General features: G+C 40.3%; 1 protein-coding gene across 9 annotated transcripts in view; it reads left to right on the top strand.

The window, feature by feature from the left end:
- Positions 1-26,616, top strand: part of LOC142054850 (SAM and SH3 domain-containing protein 1-like) — a 565,973-nt gene extending 539,357 nt beyond the window's left edge. For all 9 annotated transcript variants that reach the window (XM_075087979.1, XM_075087978.1, XM_075087980.1 and 6 more), the window contains 10 exons: positions 2,504-2,575; positions 5,017-5,160; positions 7,329-7,464; positions 8,452-8,621; positions 9,710-9,919; positions 10,634-10,784; positions 13,530-13,643; positions 20,106-21,247; positions 21,818-21,949; positions 22,768-26,616. In XM_075087979.1, coding sequence (XP_074944080.1) covers positions 2,504-2,575; positions 5,017-5,160; positions 7,329-7,464; positions 8,452-8,621; positions 9,710-9,919; positions 10,634-10,784; positions 13,530-13,643; positions 20,106-21,247; positions 21,818-21,949; positions 22,768-23,028 — 2,532 coding nt within the window. In that variant the 3' untranslated portion in view covers positions 23,029-26,616. The remainder of the gene's footprint in view (positions 1-2,503; positions 2,576-5,016; positions 5,161-7,328; positions 7,465-8,451; positions 8,622-9,709; positions 9,920-10,633; positions 10,785-13,529; positions 13,644-20,105; positions 21,248-21,817; positions 21,950-22,767) is intronic.
- Positions 26,617-27,885: the final 1,269 nt, after the last annotated feature.

Below are 27,885 nucleotides of genomic sequence, written 5' to 3'. Positions count from 1 at the left end.
TGGAAACCATCTGGGCTCACTTTTGCTAATTCAGAGAGTTACAAATGGAGAAGAAATTGATAGCATTTTGTTATTGTTGTTGAGGAGCTCTTCAGTCAACTGCTCCTCCAGCCTCATTTGAATGGTGTAAATGGTGGAGATGCACTGCTCTTACTAGCTTTTTCAGCACACTCCTTCCTGAAATGGCAAAAAGCTGGCAAACTTCAACTAATGCAACTCCTTCTTCCTAGGAACACTTAATGTTTGTTTGCTGCAACCTCAGGGAAACTGCAATGCCTATGTATTCAGTGGAATTGGTCACTCTGTCTTGCCTTGCCACTCATTTTTGTCATTTATATTTGTTTCAGTGACCTGGACATGCATGAAATTTTCAAATCGCATCAGTTTTTCTTTTCTCCCGAAATTATAATACGTTTGATTGCATGGCCATTCCATTGAATATCCCTCTCCTCATCCACAGACATTTTGTTTGGTACAGTATTGCCAGGGTTACTACGGGAATCTGAAGGTGGAAGTTAAACATATGGGGAGGTCAAGAATGAAAAAATAAGCATCCTTAATACAGAACATTTATTCAGAAGCTTTCAACCAACAGACATTTTGCTCTCTGAGAAGACTGTTTTAGGAGGAGCTCTGGCTGGTTTGACAGACAAGTTTGCTCAGAGCAGTTCCACATGTCCTCTCTTCATTGCTGGGATTACTGTACACTGTAGGATTAGTTAAAATGGACTCTTCAGAGGACGGCATTACTCATAGCTAAAAATGCTGTGCTTTAAAAACTGATCTTATTAGTTGTGGTTGGTCTCAAATGCTTTCCGAAAACAATTTTAGAAGTTATGCCATAGTCATATTGCCTTCTGGAAAAAAAAAAACACTTAAAATAATTCTATATCGCAGCACTCTTTCTTAATGTGTGTGGGGCCTAGACAAAGCTGACTTTGAGCTCTAGTAGAGTTGTGGTGGGTACAAAAACTGTCATCCAATCACTGTAGGTAAGCAGCACCCAACATAAAGCTAGAAAAGAAAACTTTTTAGAAGCTATTAATATGTATACAGCTATCACTATGTGAACAGGGCAGGAAGAATGTTTAATAGAACTAATTGCTATAATTGTTTATTAAATGGCACAGTTTATAGAGCGTGTTTCTTCCTAACAGAGTGTCAAAGCAGACCAGTAGTTCTCAGGTGGTGAGTTTTCACTGACTCCCAAGTACATACCCACAGTACTGACCGGGGAGTCCTTTGCAGGTCTCATCTGATGCTTAGCTGAGTCTTAAGGTGTCTTTGAAGTTAACTCTGTTGGGTAGTTCAGGCCCTAAGAACTTATGGTTCACAAGTGGTTGATCTTCTGTCTCCTGTTTGTCTCAACTCAGCTCTGAAGAGAATACTTCAAACAGACATATGCTTGTCTCACAACCCACACTCAGAGCCCTGAGTGGAAGTTAGACAAGTAAATTGTGTCTACCATACCTTCATTTCCCTGGATTGCCCTCTGACATTTCTGGCAGGCCCAGGTACTCGAGTACTATGCAGATGGCTGTCCACTGGCCAAATAAAAAGTCAAAGTTTTAACATTTGGATTGCAAAGCAAAAAAATATGGATTCTCTCTGAGCCCCTTACGTGTCTGGTCTTTTTTTCAAGTGATACCAAAGCTTTAGCAGAGATTCTTCTGCCACAGTTAAACAATGGTTGGCTGTGGAAATACAACTGTACTGAGTTTGGTTGCCCTCTGCTCTTGGGAGGGAAGCAGTGTCATAGTGCTCATTTTCTTTTTTTTTTATTCAGGAAGATTATGATAAACTGCATTTGTGCATTTAGCCAAAACTGAGTCACTCCAATAGATGACTGTGGCACTGTAAACATAGTGTACTTTCTCCCAGAGGTAGCAGAGCTGCCACATATCACAAGTGTGATGGTAAATACCTTATGTGGAATCAGGGCTTGATGAGTCTCTGGGGACACAATGCTTATGGATAGCTGGGCGAGTTTTTCCCTCCTCTTACTAAGGGTTTGCCTTACGAGGCCTCTAGCGTTTCCCTGTATTTCAGTGGAAATGGAGTCTATGCAGCTATTCCCAGAAGGTAGGTTATTCAATGCTTTAAAAGATTGGTGGTTCTCTCTTTCAGTGCTACTGTGGACTTACTTATGAAGGCAGATGGGAGTGCTGAGGTGGAGTTGCCAGCACCCTGGAAAACTTGATGCATAAAATCAACAGTTTCCTCAGACCAAAAAGGTTTTTTTCTTTTTAAAAAGAAGAGTAGGCGATAGATGACTCAACAGCAGCAGACCTTAGGCCAAGGAGTTGTCTCTGGAAAAGGCAAATTACTCAAATTGCTTTATAACAGATTTCTTGATTTATAATCTCCCATCCTTTTGTTTGTTTGTTTCCATTTTTGCAGACATTTGTGTTTTCACCGGTATTCTCCAAGTCATAGATCTTTTGAGTGAGCTGACCATTGTGATAGAACTGTGTCCATCCTTTTTTTTTTTTTTTTTCTGCAGAGAACCTGTAGCTTTGGAGGATTTGACCTGACAAATCGTTCTCTTCATATTGGAAACAGTTCTGACCAAATGGTGAGTTGAAGACAAGAAGGCACAGACTTGAAATAGCATAAAATGACAAGCGCAATACAGTTATAATAGACTGAAGTGTAATTTAGGTCTGTAATAACAGTTTGGGGATCCAAGAAAGCAGAGTATCTTTGTTAACCTCAAACTTCCTTAGCTTTGAGAATAACGTACCCACCCATATCCATGTGTGTATAAGTATTTATATAGCATGTGTGTACAAGTATTTATACAGCATATGTGTAAAGAGGCAGGAACAAGTGATCAAAGCGCAGATCTGAGGGCACATCTGTGAGCTATTCTTATGTCTGACTTCCTCGGAGCATCACCCCAGGCAAAACATAGGATTACTATACTTTCTTGGTAAAAATATTTACTATTTGGAATGATGGGACAAACTTTCATTTGCTGAAGATCTGCAAGTTATTTGGGTGGAAGTCATTATGTAAGAGATTTATTATTTGTTTTCTCATTGTATCTAAGAGCTCTGGAGTAAATCAGGGTCCCATTGTGCTGGGTGCTGCACAATTGATCTCAGAGCTCTTTGTGTTTGTTTGTTTTTTGTTTTTTTTTAAAAACCCTCCCCTGAGAATTAATTCCATTTTATGTTACTCATGTTGATCCCAGTGTTACTGTTGGTCAGCCTGCAGCCAAAAATAACAGGACTGAAAAGAGCCAGAACATTATATCAAAGGAAATTGCCAACATATTTTTTCCTTTTACCCATATATGTTTTTTCTTTTCTGTTTCAACATTGGCTCTGATAACTTCTCTGCTCACTTAAATCAAGTCTAAATTGTAAAACAGTTTATATGCCAGCATGATATTCTTTTTTATGTCAGCTGGGTTTTTTGTGGTTGTTTTTTGTTTTCTGATTATGTTTTTTTTAAATTCCTAAATTACCCCTAAATTAGCCAAAACTGGGTGGTGGTTTTATTCATCAGTTTTCAACTCAGTAAAAAGGTTAACTTCCAAGCTTACAGTGTTTATCTTTAAACATACATACTTTGGCATATTTTGTTCAGATTGGTTTTGATAGAGGAAAGTGTGAAATCTAGATGTTACATTTTTCCCTACTAGCATCAGTAGTGGGAGAGGTGCAGAGCACCAGAATAATGTGCACAGATCAAGGGTTTTTTTCTTGAAAACATTAAGTCTATTAAGTGGAAGGGTTTTTTTCCAAAAAGATAGGCAAAGAGCTGTCCTTAATTTCTGCTAAAAGACCAAAAGTTACCAAAGAGCTTGTAATTGCAAACAACTTGTGAAGGAAAAAATATAGAATTGTGAGAAATGAAGTATCAGCTGAGTTTCAGAGAAACTTTTTGGGAGAACTTTAGTAAAGTAGCAAACACACATAACTTCAGGAAAAAAAAAGATAAACCTTTTATGTAGAATATAGTGTACACTGATTTTAGGTTTGATATCTTATGTGCCTAAATTGTCCTCAGAAGGATTATTGAACCAAGTCAGAGACCAAGTTCAGTAGTCAATCCATTTGGCCAAAGAGGCTTTGGTCCTTTTTGCATTGTGATTTTTGGTGCACCCTCGCCAACGGAGGGTGCTGGTAGTGGCTGTAATAGAACCACTACCTTGCTGTGGTCCTGACACATTTTAGAATGAAAGACTGTCTGAGGGCTGAGTCATGTAAGCAAGCTTGGGAAAATGTCACCTGATCCATGTTAATTCTTTGTGTGTGCTTATGTCATAAGTAAATGTTAGGTATCTTAAGCTGGTTTAGAAAACAGTAAATGTGTTCAAATCAGCTGGCCTTTGTCATCCACTATATATGGACCACCTAATTTAGTTTGGCAGTACCCGGGTGTGTGTCCTAAGAATAACTGTGCAAGTGTAACCTTCTACCATGGTTGATAGATTTAGTAGCTTTTTTTGCCCTTTTTTTTTATAAACAATCCACAGTAAAACCACAGAGATGGTCATCAAGAGATGTTAACTGAATGCCTGTCTTAAAATAAAAGGTAAATTTGGGTAGCCAAATGTAGCTATCCATATATATACACACACAGACACATATTTGGCTAAGGACCTCAGAGGCACCTTTACTCCTGTTGAACTGTATGTAGTATTGACCAACATGAGCCACAACTACTGTTGTATATCCTGTCGGGAGGGCTTAGCCTGAAACCATGGAGTTTTCTATCATCAGCTCAAATGCTTACCTGAAACTCAAAGGGATAAAGGCATCCTAACAGACCCCAACACACCTACACACACAGTACCTGCAGAAAAGATTATAAATCAGGCCTTTGGAGTAAGGTGCGGTGGACTGCTGCAGTGGTTTGCACAAGGTCTCGACAGTGAATTTAGAGCAGAAAACAGGACACCGTGCTGCTGTCCTGCATCTGCCTGGATACCTCTGCAGTGACTGCTGACTGAGGGGAAAAATGGTCCTTGTGTTTTATGGGCTTGAACCCTGTTTTATTTTGCAGGGCAAAGAAGGAGACTTCGTTTATAAAGAAGTGATCAAATCACCCTCTGCCTCCCGTATATCTCTGGGCAAAAAGGTGAAGTCTGTAAAAGAAACCATGAAGAAGAGGATGTCTAAAAAGTACAGCAGCTCTCTGTCTGAGCAGGTATGTAAGGTCGGCAATGGAATCCACTTAATAGTGAAGAAGTGATAATCAATATTGATTGCCATGCTTCAAGGCATCTCTGCAGAAATTTCTAACAAGACTATGTGGTGCGGCTTATTCCCACGTTCTTATAAAATCCCTCACTGTGAAATGGCTTCCTATAGATGCCAGATCATGAAAATGGATTTTCAGATTTTCATTCCAGTAGCTCTTCAGCAGAAGCCTGTGTTTGATGGCATTACACATCTTGCTCTATATTTCCATTTCTTTATCTGTCATCATTATTGAGGGAACTGGCCTGTGACGCAAGGTCACAGTATTATATTTAATCTGCAATTTACACCTTAGTTTAAATTCCCAACAAAACTTCACATACGGAGTCCTCTCTCCTATTACAGATATTTTCTCCATCCTAGCTTTCCCTCTGCAGCAGCCCATTAAAACAGATGCACAATGTATTCAGAAAGGGGCATCCCACACGAAGATTTTCCTATTTTTCTTTCATTACAGATTTTCATATCTTATTCTTAAAGGCAAACCTGAAGTACAGTAGTTGTAAATTAGGCTTTGAACTTCAGCGGCCTAGGAACAATTGCCGTCTTTCCCTTTTGGTATAATTCGGGTCCTTGCTTTGGTGGAGTGTGAAAAATTCTTCAGCATTTGTCTAAAACCAATCTTGCCACTTGAAATGTGTAATTGCTTAGAAAGCGGCGGGGAAAGCGGAGCTCCTTCTGGCCAACATCGCCCCCAAGTGGCCTCGTCCCGGCCGCTGGGTCGCGGGGGATGCTTGCAGCCGCAGGGAAATGGAAATGGAAAGGGAGCCGTGCCCCACCATATCTGCCTTTCGGTATTAACACAAAGCAACAGTGCATGTAAAAGGGAGCAATTCGTAAGATTCAAAATTACAACCCCCAGCTGCAAAATCTGGAGACAGTGTAGAGAGGCAGAAAAGTGACCGGTTTTATGCAACAGTTTGTGACATTAGAATCCCTTTTCTGTGGGACTATTAACCACACTTACGCAGAACCAGGGCAGTCCTGCAGTTACAGTTATTTAATTTAAGTTTGCAATTAAAACATCTTAAAGTCTAACGTGATCTGATATTGGTAAGAAGGTGCTTTGGTGTCTGGCTTTACGGTGCCCCTCTGCAAAGTCTGCCTAAGAAAGGATTGAGAAATTGGTTTACAGGGAGTTAGCAATACTTCTGCTCTCTAGCTGTCTCCAAGATTGACTTGACCTCTGAAGTCATATGCTGGGATGACCTTTTTTTTCTGATGATTCTGCAGCATGCAAATAATAGCTTTCATCTAAAAGTTTTATAACCACACATCTCCACAAAAACTCATCTTGTATGCAAGCTGCAGTTCTTTTGTTTTCAAACTTATTGGCACAGTCGTTTTAGAATATTTGTACCTTTCTGGCATTATGACTCAAACTATGTGCCAGTATCCCTTTCTGCATTCAAAGAAACAAGCAGAAGCTATTCTGGCCACAAGTATCTGCTGCTTTGCTTTAAATGTGGTTCAGAGAGGCTGACAGAATTTCAATTTAGGAAAGACCCTTTTTGATTTTCCGTAATGCTTGACTGGATGAAAAGAGGAATTGCCTCACCTATTGCATATGTAGCAAAATCTTTTTATATATATGCATTTATGTTTATAAGTATTTATACTATGCACAGGCTGCATTTTCTGGTTAATTATTTTTTCCTTCAAGGTAAGTAAGCAAAGATATCAACAATTAACTGCAGAAAAATAAATGTACATTGCTCTGTGTCTCACTTGCATTGCCTGATTTGTTTGTATTCATCTTTGTACAAAATCCTGATTCAGAAAGCTGAATTTGGCGTCAGCTGTTTTACAAGTACTGCTGGCAAAAATATCATGTGTCATTAAAACCTTTGAATTGGGAGTTCCTTGTAAGGTTTCTTTCTACTTACAATGCTAGCTTTTTCAGACTGGACTGTTTGCTCCTGTCCCTGCTATCATCCCTAATAAAGAGGGGTTTCTGCCACAGCTGAGCACCACAAAATAAGTAGATAAACATAAAAGGTTTCATCCTGTCTGGTAAAGAGCAGGAAAACAGCATCTTTTTCCTTGGGGATGAGCAAGCAGCTCCTGTCAGTGCCTGTGTTCATTTACCAAACTGAAATGGTTCATCCCTTTCAGGAGGCCAGCCCTGGGGTCATGCCAGGTTCTCCGCAGTCACCACCGCCAGACACTGACTCCCTGGACAAACCCAAGCTGAAAGCCGGTGGCTCAGTAGAGAGCCTGAGGAGTTCCTTAAGTGGTCAGAGCTCAATGAGTAAGTTTGGTTGTAATTGCCTTGCTCCATTTCTGTGGCTTCAGGCAGCAGACATCTCCACAGTAAGCAGAATCAGAGAAAGTCAAAGCAGAAGCCGTGGTTAGAAAGTAAAAAGGCTGATGGGTTAGTCTTTAAGGGTTTAAAAAGAACCGTAAGCACTTTGGTGCAGAGACAATCTTTTTTGCTTTGTGTTGATACAGAGCCCTGAAAAAGTGAAATCCTGCTTTCTGGCTGGGTCCTGCTGTTAAGTATAAATGATTCGAGTGAGAATTACAATCCTTGACCAGTAGTAAACAGGCTTATCTTTACGCTGGATTTAACCTGGGCATTCCTGATGAGCTTCCCACCCCCACCTCCAGAGAGACCTTGAGGTGTTCTCACTGACTAGTTAGAGGAGTATTCAAAACCTCTCTGGTTAAGATTGTCTCTACACAAAACAGAGCTTAAGTGGGACACAGATGGTGTGAACTTGATTCACTGTGGATAACTGGCAAATAGAAACCAAGATCATACTGGGGAAAAAACTGAAGAGAAAGGTCCATTTTTAAGTAACTGAAAGTGTGTTCTGAAAATCATCAGCTTTTTTTTTTTGTAATGTCAATATAAAATGTTGTCATAAAACCAGATTTCTGGAAATGAGGGGGATTCTGGAACCCACGTGTAGGATTCAGAGCTTATTTTCCTCACACCAGTATGCTTTTTTGGGGTCAAAACTTCCCAGAAAGATTACATCGCCTGTGATGTACCGTAGATAAGGCACTAGTTAAACACCTTCTCAGTTAAATATTGAGGAGCTGAATCTGGGAAGACAGGAGTGCAAAGTAGATTAACTCTACCATCGTGTGTGTGTATAAGAAATAGCTTTTAACTTTGATTACCATATTCTGTAGAAAGACGACCCATTTTATTTTTTTGCCTCTGTTAGTTTCTGAGCCTTCTTCACAAACATATTCTTTTTTGGGGACTGATGCTATGTCTCTCACACAGGTGGCCAGACGGTGAGCACAACAGATTCCTCAACCAGCAACAGGGAGAGTGTCAAATCAGAAGATGGTGATGATGAAGAGCCTCCTTACAGAGGACCTTTTTGTGGAAGAGCCAGGGTTCACACTGATTTTACTCCAAGTCCTTATGATACAGACTCTCTGAAGCTCAAGGTACCAGCTGTATGTTTTTTTAAGGGGTCAAGCATTTATTTTGCCAAAATTCTTAGTTAAGCGCTCTTTGCAAGAACTATACAGTTCTTAGTCTTTTAAGAGTTTACATTTGTTTTTTGAAGCCCTTTAACCTGCCTTATTCTGATACATTTAAGATTTACTTGAATTATAGCAAAATTTTTCCACCTCCTGGACAAGACACTTACGTCTTTCGTTTCTGGAAAAACAAAAATGTGCCACAAATTCATTTCCATTTTGCAAGGATTTTGCTTGAAAGATTGGAAAAATACTTTGTCTGCCAGAATGAATTAATCCATCAATGGAAAAATTTTCAAAATCCTTGGAAGAAATGTGGATACACCTACACATAGTGTCTTTTAAAGGCTTTTCAGTTAATATTACTCATTTTGAACTAATATTTAATTACTTTGCTGACTGTGAGCTGTCACACCCCTTTCATTTTTCTGGATATCAGCTTTTATTATTTTCAGTTGTGCTGTATTCAGTTCAAACTAACTGACTCCTTACATTCATGACTTAAAATTCCAAGGGCAGCTAATTCCTATTAAAGCAGATGTACATAAGATAATGCCTTTAAGGATACAAAACCAGTTGTGCATCCATTTCTTTGTTATCGTTGGGAGCACATTAGGAAAAGCAACGGTGTTGCATGGTTCCTTCTGCATACACCTACATTCCTCAGGAGATCTGATGTGAGATTGTGCCCATATACACCGAGCATGTTCTTAATTGCACCAATTTCAGATAGTTGCCCAGCTTAGAGATGTTCGTACAAAGCGGCAGTGATGCACTACTGGGGTGCAAGTAGGTTTGTGAATTGGGACAGTTGGGGTCCATTCCAGGTTCTTTTGTTGACTTGCTCTGTGATCTTAGGGATGTCTCTCAATTTCCCTTTCTTGCAACAAGTATAATCAAACTTTTTTGCAAGAGCCTGCAGTTAACCTTTTGAAAACTAAAGAGTGTTGTCCATTCTGTGTACATGAAAATCTAAGAGAAAGTGGGTGTGTTTGCTGGAATATCTGTCAGAAAGCATGCCTAAATGGCTTTCTTGCTGCTTTGGCCTGCAGAAAGGTGACATCATTGATATAATCAGCAAACCCCCCATGGGCACTTGGATGGGCCTGTTGAACAACAAAGTTGGGACTTTCAAATTCATCTATGTGGACGTGTTAAATGAAGAGGAAGAGAAGCCGAAGCGGCCCACAAGGAGACGCCGGAAAAGCAGACCGCCCCAGCCCAAGTCAGTTGAGGATCTCTTGGATCGCATCAACTTAAAGGTCCAAATCTTCTCTGTCTTTTACCCTTCAGTTTTGGTTGTGGGAAGGGGGCCATACCTTTGGAGTTGTTAGTTTGAAAGCTGCACACCAGATTCATAATCCTAAGGATCACGTAGCAGAATTAGGTCTTAGCGGCAGAGTAAAAATAGCTGAGGCCAGGCAGAACTGCCTGTCAGGCTTGATGAAAGTGCTGAAGGCTGCAAGTTGTGTGTCCTTGGAGACCATAAATTGTTGTGTAGTATGGCTACTAGCTAACACACTTCAAAAGCAAGCAAAAGTGTAAAATAACAATAGTTACCCTGTCTTTAAAGAGGAAGTTTTTTTCCATATTTCTGTTCAGAAGAGCTAGGGATAAACTGTTGTGGCTGTCGTTCACCCTTTGTGCTTCTCCCTTCATACAGAGCTGTGCCATATTGTGTGTCCAGATACTGTGCTACCCAAGCCATTTAATACAGTGCATTCCAGATACAAAATATATGCAGGATTCTAGTTCTGGCACATCTACCTCCCTGAACTCTGAGCAATGTTTATACAAGCTGTAATCCTATAATTTTGCTGTTTTGTAGTGGTTTGCATTTGCTAAACTACTGGTTTTTTTCTGGTTGTGAAAATCTCTTCTAGTATCTTTATTGACAACAACAAAAAGAAAAGTTGAATAAATATGTTGACTTACAGCTCTTCCTTTCCCCTCCCCCCCCCCCCCCTTTTATGCAGGAGCACATGCCCACTTTTCTGTTCAATGGTTATGAAGATCTGGATACCTTTAAGCTTTTAGAAGAAGAAGATTTGGATGAACTAAACATCAGAGATCCTGAGCACAGAGCTGTTCTCCTCACAGCAGTGGAACTTCTACAGGAGTATGATAGTACGTGGGATGTTTGAGGTTTTCAGTTATACTAGATCTCTGCCAAGAGCCTTGTGAACCCCTTAAAGCAGAAAAGTGGTTCCAGGATTTTGGTCTTTCTTTCTTCCTAACCTAGTTGTTTCCAGGGTAAACCTGTGTAACAATATGTAGATTTTTGAGGAGTACTTAAGATTTGCATTTGTTCTGCCAGAATTCTTTTGTCAGGTAAGCCCAGCTACCCAACTTATTCACGTGATATCGAGTGTACAACACACACCCTTTAGAATACTGATATTCAGGAATAAATCCTGAGATAACCTACTCAAAATAAGAAGCTGAGGCGTGGAGAATAGCAAAGAAGAAACTTCTAGATTAGAGGGAAAGAATTGAGGTTACCAAGGGTAAAAAAGAGATCAAAGCCCATAGGGCTGTGGAGAAGCGTCACGTGGATTAAACTTTCTCTTATTTTACCTGTGCATGCATATGATTCTTGGACTGTGAATCGCAGGATAGTACTGGTAGCTTCAGGTTGTGCACATGACAACAAGCGATTTTCAAAGGGAGAAAATACATCAGTCAAGTGCAAAGAGTGAAAGACAGTGACCCAGCTATCTAAGGTGCAGCAATGCAATTCTGCCCATTGTACAGATGGTCTCAGGCAAGTGGTTGTGAAGAAGAGGGAAAGCAGAGTAAGCCATGGCAATCAAATTAGGCTGTGTCTTTGCAACACAGGAGGAAGCAGAGCTGTACCATCCATGCAGTGGACATGGTAGAGTCATGGTAGAGTAGAATCATTTGAAAAGCAAGTATAGCTTGAGACAGGAATTTAGAGGCAGCAATACTCAGTTGCAGCAATCTAAGACAGTACTGAATTTCCCTTTTGTCCCTAAGTCTCAGTAGAAGTTTAGTATCACACTGAGCATAATCAGTGGAATGGATTGTGAGGTTTTCTCAGCTGGTCTGTGCCAAATCCTATGTTTTAGCTTAAACTGCCATAGCAGCAATTTAAACAGCTGCTTATTAAGTGGGCAATGCTTAGTTCTGTTACAGAGAGATGTATGGTTAGTATCTCTAGACGGTGCTGTGAGGCTTGAGCTTTCATTGACATGTAGCTTTCTTGTTCATTTCATTTCCCAAAGAGTCATCCACACTTTCTCTGCTCTCCTCTACCCCCCAGTAAAACTGCAGATGCAGAATTAGATTCTTTTCACTTATATCAGAGTAGCTTTTCATCACCTAATATGAGTTTCTCTTCATTATTTGCAGACCTATTTAGAATGCTCACTTCCCTGAAGTAATAATTTTTTTAGGGCCCCTTCAATTTTGGTTTGAAAACTTGAAGAACTATGTGATGTGGTGGTTGGAAAGTATAAACTCCAGTTCCAAGTCAGGGTGATGAGGACAAAGAGAAGTGGCGACCAGACAGCTGGAACCTGGGAGGGGCAACAGCACTTAGTTCCACCCCATAATTACCCTTCATATGCTGAGAATAGGAATTGGAATAGCCATTTCTGACATTTTATTGCAGGGAAAAAAAAACACAGCATAAACTGTGTCCTTGCATCGTGAAATTGGGTTTCTATATTTTCAGATCCAGATTTAGTTTCGTTACAAAATATGATTTCTGACCAAACATTCTGGATGAATTCCTAGAATCCAGCCTGTGCAGCCTGGATGGACCACACCTGAGTGTAGGCTCTTTGTGCAGACCAAGAAAGGAGGGAATTTTTACCACTAGTCTCTCCCTTGTCCCTTCTCCCTTCGTTAGGGGACATTATCTAATTTTGCCAGACCGACTTCTGATCCTTCCTCTTGGTCCCTTCTGGAAAGTAGGTCAGGGTTAGGATTTTATTCTTTTTTTACTTGATTTGGTTCTTTTTGGTGTCTTTTGCTTTTGTTTTGGGTGTTGGGTTTTTTTTAAGTCTTAGAAAGAACTTTGACACCATCATTTAAAAAAAATTTCCATGGTTGTAAGTTGCAGGACTTTGTTCCAAGGCAACCCAAGGCCCCCATTCTTGGGGGGGGTTGAGTGTGAGCTGAGGGACACACATGGTCCATTCTGCTTTCATTATGTACCACACTGCTCCCTCACGCTTGTGCTGAGGCTGTTGCTTAATCCTTTACTAAATGGGATGAATGTTTCCAACATTTGTGGTGGCTGTTCCTAATGCTTGCTCTTTTCTAAAACAGTGGTCTGATACAATCAGTACAACAGGGAAGATCACAGACTCATAGAATTATTTAGGTTGGAAAAGAACATTAAGATCAAGTCCAGCTGTTAACCTAGCACTGGCAAGTCCACCACTAAACCATGTCCCTAAGCACCACATCTACATGTCTTTTAAATACCTCCAGGGATGGTGACTCAACCATTTCCCTGGGCAGCCTGTTCCAGTGCTTGGCAACCCTTTTGGAGAAGAAATTTATCCTAATATCCAATTTAAACCTTCCCTGGTGCAACTTGAGGCCATTTCTTCTTGTCCCATTGCTTGTTACCTGGGAGAAGAAACCAACACCCACCTCACTACAACCTCCTTTCAGGTAGTTGTAGAGGGCAATAAGGTGTCCCCTCAGCCTCCTCTTCTCCAGACTAAACAACCCCAGTTCCTTCAGCCACTCCTCATAAGACTTGTGCTCTAGACCCTTTACCAGTTTCATTGCCCTTCTTTGGGCGCACAAGATATAATGGTTTTGAAAATGGAAGGTTGAGAAGTTCAGCCAGATTTTCTGTTTGCCTGTTTTTCACTGTATTCTCGCATCCTCTAGGTAACAGCGACCAGTCAGGATCTCAGGAGAAACTTCTCATTGAAGGCCAAGGCCTATCCGGATGCTCTCCTCGGGATTCTGGCTGCTACGAAAGCAGTGAAAACCTGGAGAATGGTAATGGTGACAGCAATGAGCCTTATAATCCCTGTGGCCTTTTTTCAGTAGATAACTTCATATATTTTCTGCTTCTGTTCCTAGCTAACAAAAGCTACTTCATACTTGACTTTCTCCTTTGCTCTGACTGCCTTTTTCCCCTCTTGGCTTGAGCCATTGACTTCCATTGCTACTGTTTCTAATTTATTTATTTACATTGGTAGGAAACAGATCATGTTTCACAAATCATCTTTCTTTTGTGATCTAAGGCAAGAGGCACTCTCACTGCCATCCCCTGCCTTCTCCACTCCCTGTCATATTCTCATGCAGCCCTGCCTCATGAGGCTTACTCTACTTACACTCAAATAGCCCATGTCTAAGGGACCACTGGCAATGGAGAAGCCACTGAACTCCACTGAGATTAGAAGGATTTATTCTAAACCTATACAAACACTGTTTAGAAAAAATGTTTTGTCTTTTAGGCCATATTTTTGTGTTTGCTTAGGTTGCGTGTTGCATTCTCCTCTGATCAGAAGCCAGGTGCAGAGATTTAGGACTTTCTAGTGTATGAACACCAGCAAGTTAAATTAAGAAGTTGGCAAGGAAATAAATTGTGAAAAGAATGCTTATTATATCAATTCCCATTACCTTATCTTGCACCAGTGAAAGGTGAGGCACTGAAAAATTACCAAGCAAGATCATAATAGAGATTATTCTCCCTGTTCTGAAGAAATCAGATTATTGTGCTGACTGAGCGTGCTTTACTTGGGGATGATGTAAACTTGTCATTAGGGATGAAGTATTAAAATAGATGAAATTGGTTTGAGTTTGGCATTATCACTCCAGGCATTTGAGCCATGGCTTGGCCTCAGCCTGCCTGGTTTCATCGCTAACATCCAGCATAAACAGGAAACCAAGAACAGGATAAATAGAGATACTGTACACCCCTTGCAGTGGCCATTTTTCTAATTTAAAAGATGAGCTAAAGATCTTTCTCGTAGTATGTGCATTTTGTGTCAGTCTGCCACTCAGAAAAAAACATTTATTTAAGAAAATTGTAATTTACTTTGAAGCTGAATGCCTGGAATTGGCAATACACTAAATTCCTGAAAGCAGAGAGAATTTTTTTCTTAAATATGAATCCCCATACAGTAGTCATACTGCAGTATAATCAGGGCTAAATAAATGGCATATGTGACAATTTTCTTTCCTTTTTATCTCTAAGTGACATCATAATGATAGCAGTAGCACTGAAGTTAAATTGCTGCCTGCACATTTTCCTTATTTTAACAATATAATAAAATCTTTAGAAAGCAATTGTCATTGCCTGTCTGCTTAGATACTTACTATTACACTTAAACTAATATTTCTAGCTGAGTTTTGCAGAATGTGAAATACTACTGATGATTTTTATATTGCTTTTCATGTATGGCTTGCTGCATTTCTGCATCACTTCTGCTCACAAATGCATTTAGTGCTTGTTTTGAAAACTGTAAGAAAAGAACATTTAGTATGGGATTCATTCGGAGATTTTGTCACAGCTGGTTAATCTGAGATGTGCTCCACCTTCTTTGCGAAGGTCATGGGCCACAGTTATTTCTCTGCGTATTGTTTTCCATGTATGTTGGATTCTCTTCTGTTAAAATAAGGATAATAATTGGTCTAGTATAAAAACCATAATGTGCAGATCAGCAGTAATAAACTGCACTTCATAAAGGGGAAATACATTCGGAGAAGAAACTAGTCTTCAGATTTTCTTGGGAAATATGGTTGTGCATATTATTCTGATGACTCGTGTAACGTCTGGTTTTTGGCTGATATTGGACCTTTTGGCATCAGTTCAAGATTTCAGAGCTGCTCTTACATTTTGGCTAGAAAATGGTTTGCTATGTACTGTGGCAGTGGTACAGATGTATCCTTTATAGGTACTTCTCAGGATCCCACTACAGAAATATCTGGGTATTCTCATAGGTATCCACAATGTACTTACAGCAGCACTGTGATTTTATTCCAATTTACAGAGCGCAAGGAACATAGAGTTTGTGACCAATTCTGTGTTAGACAGGAAGAACGTAAAAGCAGAAAGCAACCACCCGTGACCAGACCATTAATCTGTATAGTTCAGTCCTCAGTTTGAAACCAAGCAGAGAGCGCAAGCTCTCCTTTAGAACTCCTGTGCAGTTACTGGCCTTGTTTTGCATGCAAGCGCCATCTGTCTGAGACACATTTGGAAACCGTATCAGAAATCTAGTTCTCACAGGACTGGCCGGAAGCAGATAGCCAGAGAACAGTATAGGAACAGAGCAAGTGTATTTGATGCTTCCCAGGGTACTCCTGGGGAATGAATCTTTTAAGGACTTTAAGGACTTCAAAAACTGGGTACTGCTTCCTGGCATTCATCCATTTTCCTGAAACTGTTTCTCTTTATGAACATCCTTTGTCTTCCTTACAACCTCCATACCTAACAGTGTCTGTGTATAGACCTCTGTCATACTCCATCCCAAGTCATCTCTTTCCCAGTCTGAGAAGGCCTGTAAATTATTCCTTATAGGTCATTCATGTTCCTGATCATGCCTGGCGTCTTTGAACCTTTTCTTGTTGTGCTGTATAGCTTTTTAAAGGAGAGAGGGGATGTGAAGAGATCAGAATTGCACATGCAATGCACAGAGCTGAAGAAGCAAACCAACCATGGCTTTATCAGGTGGGATAAGGGTGTTTTCTGATTTGTTCAGAAACTGAAGCCCAGATTTCCGTAGTGCCAAGAAGGCATCCTAAGCACTAAAGCGTTCAGTGCTAATTAGTCAGAAGAGGAAGCAACAGAACAGGTGGCCACATTGTCTAATGTCGTGTGCATTTCTACTAGTTTCTAATCAGTAAAAAAATCCAGTGAAGCTAGGATTGTCTGCCCTGCCATCATCTTTGTTGTGTCAACAGAGCTGTTTGAAATACACGCAAAGTATAGCCACAGAAGGCAATGCCAAAATGAAGGTAATAAAATCTGGGCTCTGGACAGGCCACTGAATGCATTCTGTGACTGGTTTTGAGTACTTAAATTTCTGAGGATGATCTTCCGTACAGAAAAAAGCACTAAGAGGAACAATGAGAATTTGTTGCTGTAGCTCTGGTACCTCTGGAAATACTTCCCCAAGGTAATCGCCTTTCTTCTGAGGCAGGTGATGACAGGGAATTGAAAAGTTCCTTCTCTGTATTCTAATAACAAGAAGTATCATGAGAGCTGGACGGTGCTTTGTCTAACAAAAACTGCATCATAACATCAAACAAAAGAAGTATGCTTGTAGCTTGAACTGAACCTGGAAACAATATAAAGTTTCCATTCGTTTTGTGTAAGGGCCACCTTTGTTACCTTAGTTTTCACCCAGACACCTGTGTTCTTCGGCACACACTTAAATCAGAGGTGCTACTGTGGTTGACAGCACTACGAAAGACATTAGACTGCTTGACTGTACCAGGGAATTATAAGAATGTGTTATTATAAGAAATGCTAATATTAAAAATGTGTTTCAAACCTTACTAGCTGTACCCTTTAATCCTTGTAGGTTTCTTTCATTTTCTTTCTGAGACAGGGAGGAGATGTTACATTTGTGCACCCTTTTTATATAGCTCTCCACTTTATGAAAACAACTTAAAAACATATCTAAAGGTCTGTTTTCAAGAAGTATTGCATTCCTTTCTTAATGTCTGAGAAGCACAATGAAGTTACACCTGGCAGTCAGGAGGAGGGAAGGAATAGCTAGAAAAAGAGAAATCACAGCTGCCCTCCTGATATTGCTCTTGACATAAATCTATGTAAGGGAAATTACATTCTGAACGCCCATCCTTTGTACAAAACAGTAGCATTGAGCCCAGCACTTTTTAAAACCATTTTGAAGCAGAGAGCTTAAAGGTTGCATGTTCAGTTATCTGTTTTATAGACAAAATGTTTTTAACTTCCTCCCATTTTCTCCACATTTGTATTTTTATGCAAAACATGGCTGGAATGAACTAAAGATTTTATTTTACATTCCCCAAATTTTTCTTTCCTTGATTTTCTTGTTTTTTTCTTCTTACTGTTCCTATTCCCTGTTTCTTCTTTTTTTCAATTCCCAGGCTACTGGCTTTACACAGGCATATCCCATTTCTGAAGAAATGAAATGTTGTTTACTAGATACCCTTATGGTCTCAGTAAGAGCTTATATTGCACAGTAGTAGCATTTCTCACAACTTTTCTTTCAGTGTTGAGGTTCCTGAGTGTGGTTTCCTAAAACCAATATAACCCCTGATCAATATTTCAGATTGAAAAGAAGGTACATGGGTTTTGTTATGTGAGCTATGACAGCAAGCCCCAGACAATGTGGTGAGTTACTGCACAAGTCAGGCATGTATTAGCAAATACGAATAATGAAAAGAGAACGCTCCTTTCCACACTCATTGTGTATTGGCATTAGTGCCTGAAGGCACTAAAACAGTGAACATTACATTTCTTACACGTGTGTTTTTAATGTGGTTGTAAGTTATTTTCAGAAGGCGGTGGCCTAGCTCCGTGGAAAGGTACAGGCAGAGAAGTCTTTCTGCTACTTCTCTGAGCTACCTGAACTCAAGCTGGTAGAAAGGGAGCCAGCTTAATGTGTGATGTGTCTTTATTGGCATTTTGGGGAAATGGTAGTATTTAGCTTGAGTTGAACTGTGAAACGTACAGCTTCTGAGAAAGGAGTTCCTATATTCTTGCATTCATCCTTGTAGAAACACCTTTATTTTAGATAGAATAGCCTTGCTGCCATACCAGTAAATGCAACCAGCTTTTTTTGAGGGGAATGTTTTCCTTATTTCTCTTTAAATGTAACTTCCATTTTCTTTGCTAGTTTTCTGGATACTTTTTTTTTAAAGTCCTTGAGCAGAGGAAGAGGCAACAGAAAGAGAGAAATCAAGCTATTTCTCTTTTAGGTTAAACAGGTTCTTTCATTCATATTCAAAGCAAGCAGTATATATTATTGAAAGGCCAAGCATTGAGCTTCTTTCAGGATAAAGCTTTGAAGGCAAGCTGTACAAGAAGAAAGCATCTATTACTTAAAAGTAGACAGATTAATTTAGTTCCAATGAAGTTAGCCAAACTTCTCAGATCTCTAAAAGTAACCGGTCTTTGAATTGGCAGCTATTGATTGCTGATTTTTACAGACTTTTGACACCATTTAGCCAAATCGGTTGTTCTGGAGGTTTTTGTTTGTTTTCTTCATTGGAAAAAGAAATTTCAAGCTTTAAAATAGGATGGATGGATGGATGGATGGATGGATAGATAGATAGATAGATAGATAGAAGGATAGATAGATAGATAGATAGAAAGCAAGCTTACTGCACATGGGGGAAAGTGTCCCTGTCACCCTGAAAACAATAATTGTTCAGGATGTGCTGTCATTCTGAAAGGTCGTCTGCTTTGAGACAAATTTTCTTCTCTCTTGTTAAAAGGAAAATAAGAAAAAAATCTACAGAGCATTTGAGAAATGACCTTATATTTCATGCTAATGAGTACTCTAATGGGCTCAGTCCCTTTGATCAAAATTTTTCTGTCAAGCAGATTTGATGGTCTTCACTGCTTAAAATCAGTGGTGCATATCTCATAAAAATACAACATAAAGCTTACAAAGAACATGTGGTTCATATTGATTCATGTCATCTCATCTTAAATGTTTATAATAAAACACCACATCTCTAAGACCTTCCACTTCAATAAAACACTATGACATGAGAATAACACTAAGATTAGTCACACTTGAAACTCCCTTTTGAAACACTTCTCCATCTAATAGTATAAGACCTTCTTCCATAAAACTCTGCTGTCCCTAGAAGTAACTTTACAAAGGGACTGGTACAAAACCAGTCTTCCAACACTTTTTTGCTCTCTGGTTTGCCATTGCAAGTAGTTCGCTGCTCATTTAAAAGATGAAACAACACTACTGGCACACTTCGTAATTAAAATTAATAAGCAGGATCTTTTTTTTAAAAAAAAAAAAAGAAATAGCTTTCCTGAGCCATCTAATAAACTTCATTAGAAGGTGAACATAATTATCAATATCATAAACAAATTAGAAAAGTAGAAAAAAATAGTAGGTCTTTTGGGTTATTTCTGTGTGGGGTCACACCAGTTCATATAATGGGTGTAGGGTATCCGTTCTAACTGTAGGATATTTCTGCACTAAAAAAGGTTTACATGAGCTAAACCTCAAATCTCTGCAAATTCGGGAGTATGAAGGATGTTGATGATTTTAAATGTATTTTCATTATGTGGTCAAATTTACCATTTCTTCATTAATAAAGCTGAAGCTCACAAATTCATATGCTTAAAATGGCACTGAGTTCTTGTACATTTAGATTTAACAAAAAGATACTAAATCATTTTGTTTCAAAGGCATTTAGAAGTGATCCATTATTTACATTGCAGATTTTGTTGTTGTTGTTTTTAATGGTGGATTTTGATTTATTTGCTTCCAGGTAAAACTCGAAGGACCTGTCTTCTGCCCTCAAAATCAGCAAGTGATCATAGCTTTAAGGACTTCAGCAGAAACCAGCTAGCAAATTATCCTACGCTTCCACTGACTAAGTCAATAGAAACTCTACAGCAAGGGGAAAAAGAAAGCCGGTTGAGTTGTGCGCATCGTGCTCTGAAGAGCTCTGTCAAACCTCCAGCTGTTACAGGTCTGAAGAAGAACCGTAGAAGTTTACCAGTTGCCGTCTGTCGGAGCTATGAAACTCTGGGTGGCCCCCAAGGTGTAGATATATGGCCAAGATCTCACTCGCTGGATGATCTCCAGGGGGAATCCGATACTAACCTACAGGACACCACTACCAAGGAAGTAGGTTCTTTTCCTCAGGATTCACTGGATATAGCAAAAATGGCAACTGGCTCTTCCCTGCTGCCTCAGTCTCATGGAGGCAGCTCTATGGTAGATGACTTGATGGCTAAGCAGAGTAAAGGAGCTGCTAGTTCTCAGAAGGGAAGAGCTAAGGAATTGGACTGCTCTGTAATGGAGAGTGCAGGTGGGAAGCCTGCACCATTCCCCCTGAAAAACTGTGAAGCTCAACCTGCCTTAGCGATGCATCTTGCAACAAGGACACCTCTGGAAATACAAAGTAAAGGTTTTCATGACTTTGCACGGGCTGATTATGCTCCAGTCCTCAAGGGGGGTCTAGATGCTGAGCAAAAAGGCACAAATGAGGCAAGAATGCAACCAAAAAATCCTTCTCAGCCACCACCTGTCCCTGCCAAAAAATGCCGAGAACGCCTTTCTAATGGATTATATCATCCTCCCATGACCACAAGTGCGAACCACTCAAGTCTGGAAGCACCGTGTTTGCCAGCAAAAAAGACAAGCTCATCCACTCCCATTGATTGTCATGGAGTACCTGTCCATAGGACATCATCTGAACAGGAGTCCAGTACCCCTCCTAGCCCACTGCCACCCTGGCTGTCAGAGCTCCCAGAGACTGCTAGTGTGCAGCAGCATGTGATAAAGCTAGGTCCTGCTTCAGCAAGGAAAGTCTCTTGTAGCAGGGGAATGGATCTAGAGATGGTAATTGAAAACAAATTGCAGTCTGAAGACATTGATCTTACTGAAGAACCATACTCTGACAAGGTGAGTGGATGACATTGCTTCAATGATTTTATTCTACTAGCATTCCAAGAGGTACTCTTTCATTTATTTTATCTGTGTATTTTTGTGAGTAACCAGCCTAGATAAACCATAAATCATTGGGATAGTTATAGGATATCCTATAACTATATTCATCTTTACTATCAGTTCTTACGCCTAAAGTAACTCTTGTGTTGTAGGGTGACTGAGAAATCCCATACTTATTCTGAACCCTCATCTTTTCAAGCTGCTAGTACCTTGTTGGCTCTGGGCCTGGAAATGTCTCTTTCTCTGCTAGTGTGGGAAGTAGAGCTAAAAAAGGAAGTAATTGTTAGGTGTTATGCTTCCAAGAAAATCTGAATTGATACCATAGTGATTAGGACATCTTTCTGGGAAGGATGGAGTCCTAAGGTCTGGTCCTTCTTTTAGGGAATGCTTTTTCAGTTTTCATGGAATCTTGAGGAAAGCTCCTCCTTGCTCCCATCCTGCACTTCTTTGTGTTCGCATTGATTGGCCTGTATTGATACACTTTCATCTATCCTCTCTCCTTTGTGTCCGGCTGGGAACATTCAGCATGGTCGCTGTGGCATTCCTGAGGCTTTGGTACAGAGGTACTCTGAAGATTTAGACCAGCCTGAAAAGGATGTTGCCACAAACATGGACCAAATCCGGGTAAAGCATCTGAGGAAGCAGCATCGCATGGCGGTGGGTATTTCCATAAACCCAATTTTCTTACTTATGAGCAGACTTTTCAAAAGGGCTGACTACTAGTAAAGGGAGATAACTGCGAAGTCCTGGTACAAGAGCGCTCCCTGTGTTCATTCAGCAGGTACCACGTGGGTAGGGGTACTACAGGGGCAGGAGGTCCCTCCCCCTGCCCCCAAGGAAGACAGTAGCTGAAAGGAGAGGAGATAGAGCAGATAGCCCTCTCTCTTGACAGAATAATAGTCTTGAAAGTCTAAGCAGACTGCAAGTGGTGGTAACAAAGACTTGCTCACAAAGGGTGGCACGTATTAAACACTTCTGTATTGAAACACTCCTTTTTCATTTCTTAAACTATACTATTGTCCACTCCTCCTTAGCAAAAGCAGGAGGGGAAAACCGTCAAAAGCTTTCATGGCTTTTTGGAACAGAACTTGGTCTGTCTGAGGAGGTAATAGGCAAAATTGGTATTCTCTTGCCTTACTGAGAAATTAAATGGGTAGCCCTGGAAAGTCTTGTCATCGGGTATTTTTTTAACTGATCTCAAACTATTTCAGCATGGCTCATGACAGTTGCCCAAGCAGCTGGATACTGCCCACTGCATCTGCATTGCCAAAATTGTTGCTGTTGCTCCTGTGCTGAGTAATCTTAGCTTTTCAACCCACAGTGTGCTCATACTGACGAATGTGACATGAAGTTGAAACATCTGCTATGAAACTTTCCCAGTTTGGAAGACAAAATAAAAGACTTGCTGTAAAATGAGCAGTTATGCTTAACACTAAGGGTTCTTATTTTGTTTTGTTTGTTTTTTAACTGTCCAGATTCCAAGTGGAGGGCTCACTGAAATTTGCCGAAAACCTGTATCCCCAGGACTTATCACCTCTGTATCTGACTGGCTGATTTCCATTGGTCTCCCTATGTATTCCAGCCTGCTCACAGAAGCAGGATTCAACACACTGAGCAAAGTGCCTTCTCTGTCACAAACTTGCCTTCAAGATGCTGGCATCACAGAGGAAAGGCACATAAGCAAGCTCCTGACAGCGGCAAGACTCTTCAAACCTCTTGATCCAGAGGCAATTTAACATGCTCCGAAGTGTGGCATTGCCTGGTTAAGAATCCACTGCTTCTTCCTGCACCAGTATCGCTCTAATTACTTCACATAGCTAAAAGGGATCAAGGAAGTGGCTCCCAAGGACAGGCAGATATCTTCTTCAAAGGATATGAAATATTGCTATTGCTGTCTTTGGCAACTGAAGGAGAAGAGAAGCAACCACCAGGTGACATAGATGTGGTACTTCCCTCCCCGCTCACTCCCCTGTAAAGTATTCTTATTTCATCAGGTGCACAGGGTTGGCCTGAGAATCAGACAGCTTCACAGAATTAAGGGACCCTTGCACATTTTCCTCAAGTTTGTGAAAGTAATACTACTAATAGACCCTGTTTCTATGAAGAGCTCCTTAGGTTGGGGGTCTTCTGTACTTCTAGGTTCCAGGTACCTGGAGTCAGTACTAAAGACCAGGTACAAGCCAAGGTGCAAATTCCAGTAGAAGCTGTTTGGCAAATGCCTTTTGTTTATTTTAGCAGTCTAGAGCTAAACACAACCCCCCCAGCCATCTTCGCTGTTGCTTGGTATAGGTCCCAATACGCCACAAAGCCTTTCGCTAGCCCAAAGTCAGCGGACTGGAATTCGTTTTCAGTACGGTCCATCTCTGTCACTCCAATGCAACTAACCCATGGAGAGTCAGAAAACTTCCTTCTATTTGTACAGAGCTGAGGTCATTTTTATAACTGCTTTCTAGCAATCAGCTTTTTATTTGCCTTAAAATAAGCTTTTAAGCAGTTACCTAGTGTTCACTTACCTGTATTCATGTTTCCCAAGCTTTGTTTCAATCAGTCACCCTTAAGCTGCACTTAGGGTGATTTCCAGCTGAAGTAGCTTCTACAAAATGCCTCATCATAACACCTTCTGTGTTGTAGAGATGCTTTTACAAATGCAGGGTTATGCTAGGTTTCGGTTGTCAGGCTAACTTCTTGTTCACTACAGTCTGCATTTACTGTTGTTACTAAACTGTTCCAAGATATACTGCCTTGTATATATGTAACTGCTTTTCATTTTAATAATTTTCTGTGTACTGTGTTATATTGTCAATCATTATGCTGCAGCTTTGACTTGGTATCCTGACCATATCGATTCCAAACAGTGGGTTTCTGCAAATGAAAATTCATTTGTGGGAGATAAAATGCATTGAAAAAGCAAATTGTGTCCCATAGAAATCATCCAATCCAGTAACTCCATTGTGTGGGCGGAAAAAAATCCTATATAGTCTTATGAATTACACTGTGATTTTACAACAGTTGATATCCCTCATGACTGTGTGTTAATATTACCTCTCACTGGAAGAGAGCATTGTTCTGGCGTATGTGGTGAACGATTTTTCCATGATGCAATGATATTTTTCTGCCTAAATCCATGTAAGATGCTCCATTCGCATATGAGGCTAATGACAGATTTTATTTTTCTATATGGGTACACATTTTATATACCAAATACAGATTATCATGAATAGCACATAACTAGCTTTTTCTTCGGGGTCTATATATGGTATGTCCTTCAGCTTCTTGTAGCACAAACGCTCCGTGGAAGACAGAGCAAGCTTACTCTGGTAGGTAAACGGAGAGTATATAGAAACCTGGGCGCAGTCCAGGACATGTGGCTGTTTCCAGTATCACTTCTGACATCGACTTACTGTAAAAAACTGGACAAGGCACTTCACTATTTGGTGCCTCAGTTATCCCAGCCTCATACTGAGCTAATAACACTTTTCCTGATAAAATGCTTTCAGAATGATAAATGAAAAATTGCGGTTACTCCACGATTCCTTACTACACGTGGTCCTTTCATGGTCATGTTTTAAGTCAGATGAGCTATACATTTCACTACAGATGAAAATTAATTTGGCTCCTGGTAGAACTGATAGGTGTTAGGTTTATTTTCTGTTTCAGATTTCACCACTGTCTACTGCACGCCATCACGTGAAGGCAACTAATTCACTGATGTAACTTGAAATTGTTCTCAGGCAAAGCTCCTCCAGATCTTTCTCTGTAATGTTCTCCTTGGTGTGTGGATAATCAGTATGTTCTAATATGACAGCATCAGGAAACATACAGCATAGGTTTTGGTTTTTTTTTCACAGCTGGTGAAAATCTAAAAAAAAAAAAGAAAAAAATGGAAAAAAAAAAAAAACCCTAAATGTCTTTTTAATAATGTTGATTTGTCTGTTGTTCCTCTTTGAGGCCTACATGGCGACTATCAGTAAACAGGAGATGGAAAGAGTATTGAGACTTCCTGGGATTGCTGGCAGGGGCCAGAACTGAGTTAGAAGTAAGTAGACGACAGCTTCGTTGGAGCAAGGGAAGAGTCCAAGCCAACTATATGCAATAAAAAAGGAACCAATTTTCCTCATGCTGCAGGGAAGGCAAGTCATGTAACAAAGCTCTCCCATATTATTACTTTCCCCTCTCTTAGTAACAGAAAGAGAATTACAGAAATAAGCTGAACCTGTGTGCCAAACACCCTTTGTAAATCCATGATTTTTAAATGATTATGTAGCCCAGGGAAACCAAATCACATCAGGACTAGAGTGAGCAGTCTGAGATTTGTGAGTTTTAATAGTTGCTTTGTTTTTAAGACTGTGCTCTGTGGTCTTACTTGAATTACAGTTTTAGCTTATGTTTTAATCTAAAAAAGCCTTAAGCTTCTCAGTGTTTGAGCTTCCCTGCCGTGATTTCAGTGACCTGTGGTGTTCCCCGAGCAGGTGAGGCGTATGAGAGCCATAACCTCTTACATGCCCTCGCAACTGTGTAGTGCTCTAAGCAAAAGTTTGCTCGTTGACTCTTGGGAAGCACGGAAGAAACCTGCTGCTGGAATCCTAATCTGCTCTGCTCAGGCTAATGATGTTAAGTATCTATCCATTGTACCGTTGTAACTCAAACAGCTACTTAACAATAGAAGCAGCAAGCCCAAAATATTACCAAATGCCATCGTAACCGTAAGCTTCTCTCGATAACCCTCTGTTACTGCCCGGGTGGCAATGACGCCCGTAGTTGCCTGTACTCTTTTATGAGCCTGGCTTTGAACGCAAACTGGGAGCACGATCAGAAGCATTAAACATTGCATTATTCAAACAGGTCATCATCTCTAAGAGCAGCAATAGTGGTCGATTCACCAAGTCACAGCTGTGCAGTTGTACTGTATTATTTTTAGAATAAATAATACTTTTGGTCCAAGATACTTTTGTCTTTAATTGACACCCTCTGGGGAATAAAAACTGTCAAGCAAGTTATGTAACAACTAACAAAGTTGCACTTTCTGTATATGAAATCAATATTTAAATAACTTATTTTTCTCCATTTGCTGTTCTTAAATGATGTAAGTAGCTGTAATATACCAGTACTCAATACGTCCTGCAGTTTGCTTCAACCCAAGAAAGCTGTTTATTGTAAAGAAAAAAAAAAGAAAAAACAAAATATGAATGTGTAAAGATTATTGTGCTGTTTCATTTAGCAAAAAAAATGGTTGACAAAAGGGTTTTCCTGTGTATCAAAACTTGTCTATAATTATATGTCATACGGTTCATAGATAAAAAGTAAATAAATTTCCTTGGTCTCTCTTTTTTTTTGTTGTTTTTAATTTAGCTAACAGACCTTCTATTTACTGGTTTGGTAGCAGTGTCCAGCTATTTAATTTCTTTGCTCGTATCCCAGGCCCTCTCCCCCCAGCTTACCAAGCCTGTAGTTCCTCACCTTGTAAGTGCTCTCAACACATCTACAGCAGGAGAAGGTCGTTAAAAAACAAAAAAAAAGATTAAAAGCCCTGATAATCCAGGACTAGAAGCAGCCCACAGAATGTGACTGCATGGGATGGGGATCATCACTGTTGAAACTTTCTCTTTTATATTCCATGAATGTCCAGCTGCTGGGCTTGGGCAGATGTGTCTGAGAGGTCTCCCAGGTCTCCCCTTGGGACCTTTTCTGCTTTGTAATGAAGTAAGTAAAAACTGGGGGAACCAGAGAAGGAGTATACGAGTATAATGCTCTGGAGTTGTAGTTACAGCTTTTGCCTGCAAGAGGGGATTTCAAACCTAGTTTTCAAAGGTGGCTCCGCTTTCGCTGGGCTGGTGAGGTGCCGCATTCTGGAGAGGGTGGCTGTGACTCCTGAGCAGTCAGGTAATCTCTGCAGTCTGTAATAAGATGCCAATGTCCAGGTACTAGGGCAAAGGAGCCTTAGGACACGACTCTTGGCACTTCCTTCTAGCTCACTTGAATGACTTCTTGCTTAGCATGTTGCATTTGTTGGTCTACTTAAATTTGCTGTGTGATTAATGGGTATGCTTAGCTATCTAACAGAGCGGGCAGGTCCACATGGCAACAGTGCACCGTAGCTGGAAGTTAATCCTTTGTGGATTTAGCCCTAAGAAACATGGGTGGACTGTGCCTACATTAATTGTTAACCAGAAGCTTAACTCTGGAAATGACATGAAGAGAAAACAAACAAAAAATCTGTCGTTGGGTTGGATCCAGACAGCTGACTCTTCGGTTCCCCTCAGGCAACGTTCCCATCAGAACTGTACAACGTGGCAAACAGTTCGTGGGAATGAGTTGGCGTGTCAGATGTGAACTTTTAATTTTTCTCCTCTATTAATATCTTTCGGTTCAGCTGAGGACCAGGCCACTGCTGTGCTTGTGCACCAGAGGGCACTGCTCTGCTGGCTAGAGGAGAGCGTTCAGCCGCCTCCAGGGACTGCAGCTGGCTCAAATACAGGCCGTTTCCAAGAGTCTCTCAAGTAACAAAACAGAAATAAAAACAAAACAAACACTGCACGACATGAAAAGCCAGAGCACTTGCCATTTCTGCAGCTGGAAGGAGTATTGCTTCCCTT

This window comes from Phalacrocorax aristotelis, chromosome 3, assembly GCF_949628215.1.
Source record: "Phalacrocorax aristotelis chromosome 3, bGulAri2.1, whole genome shotgun sequence".
Taxonomy (NCBI): Eukaryota; Metazoa; Chordata; class Aves; order Suliformes; family Phalacrocoracidae; genus Phalacrocorax; species Phalacrocorax aristotelis.
Note: the sequence above shows the minus strand (reverse complement) of the source record. Positions and strands in the feature narration are given on the sequence as shown.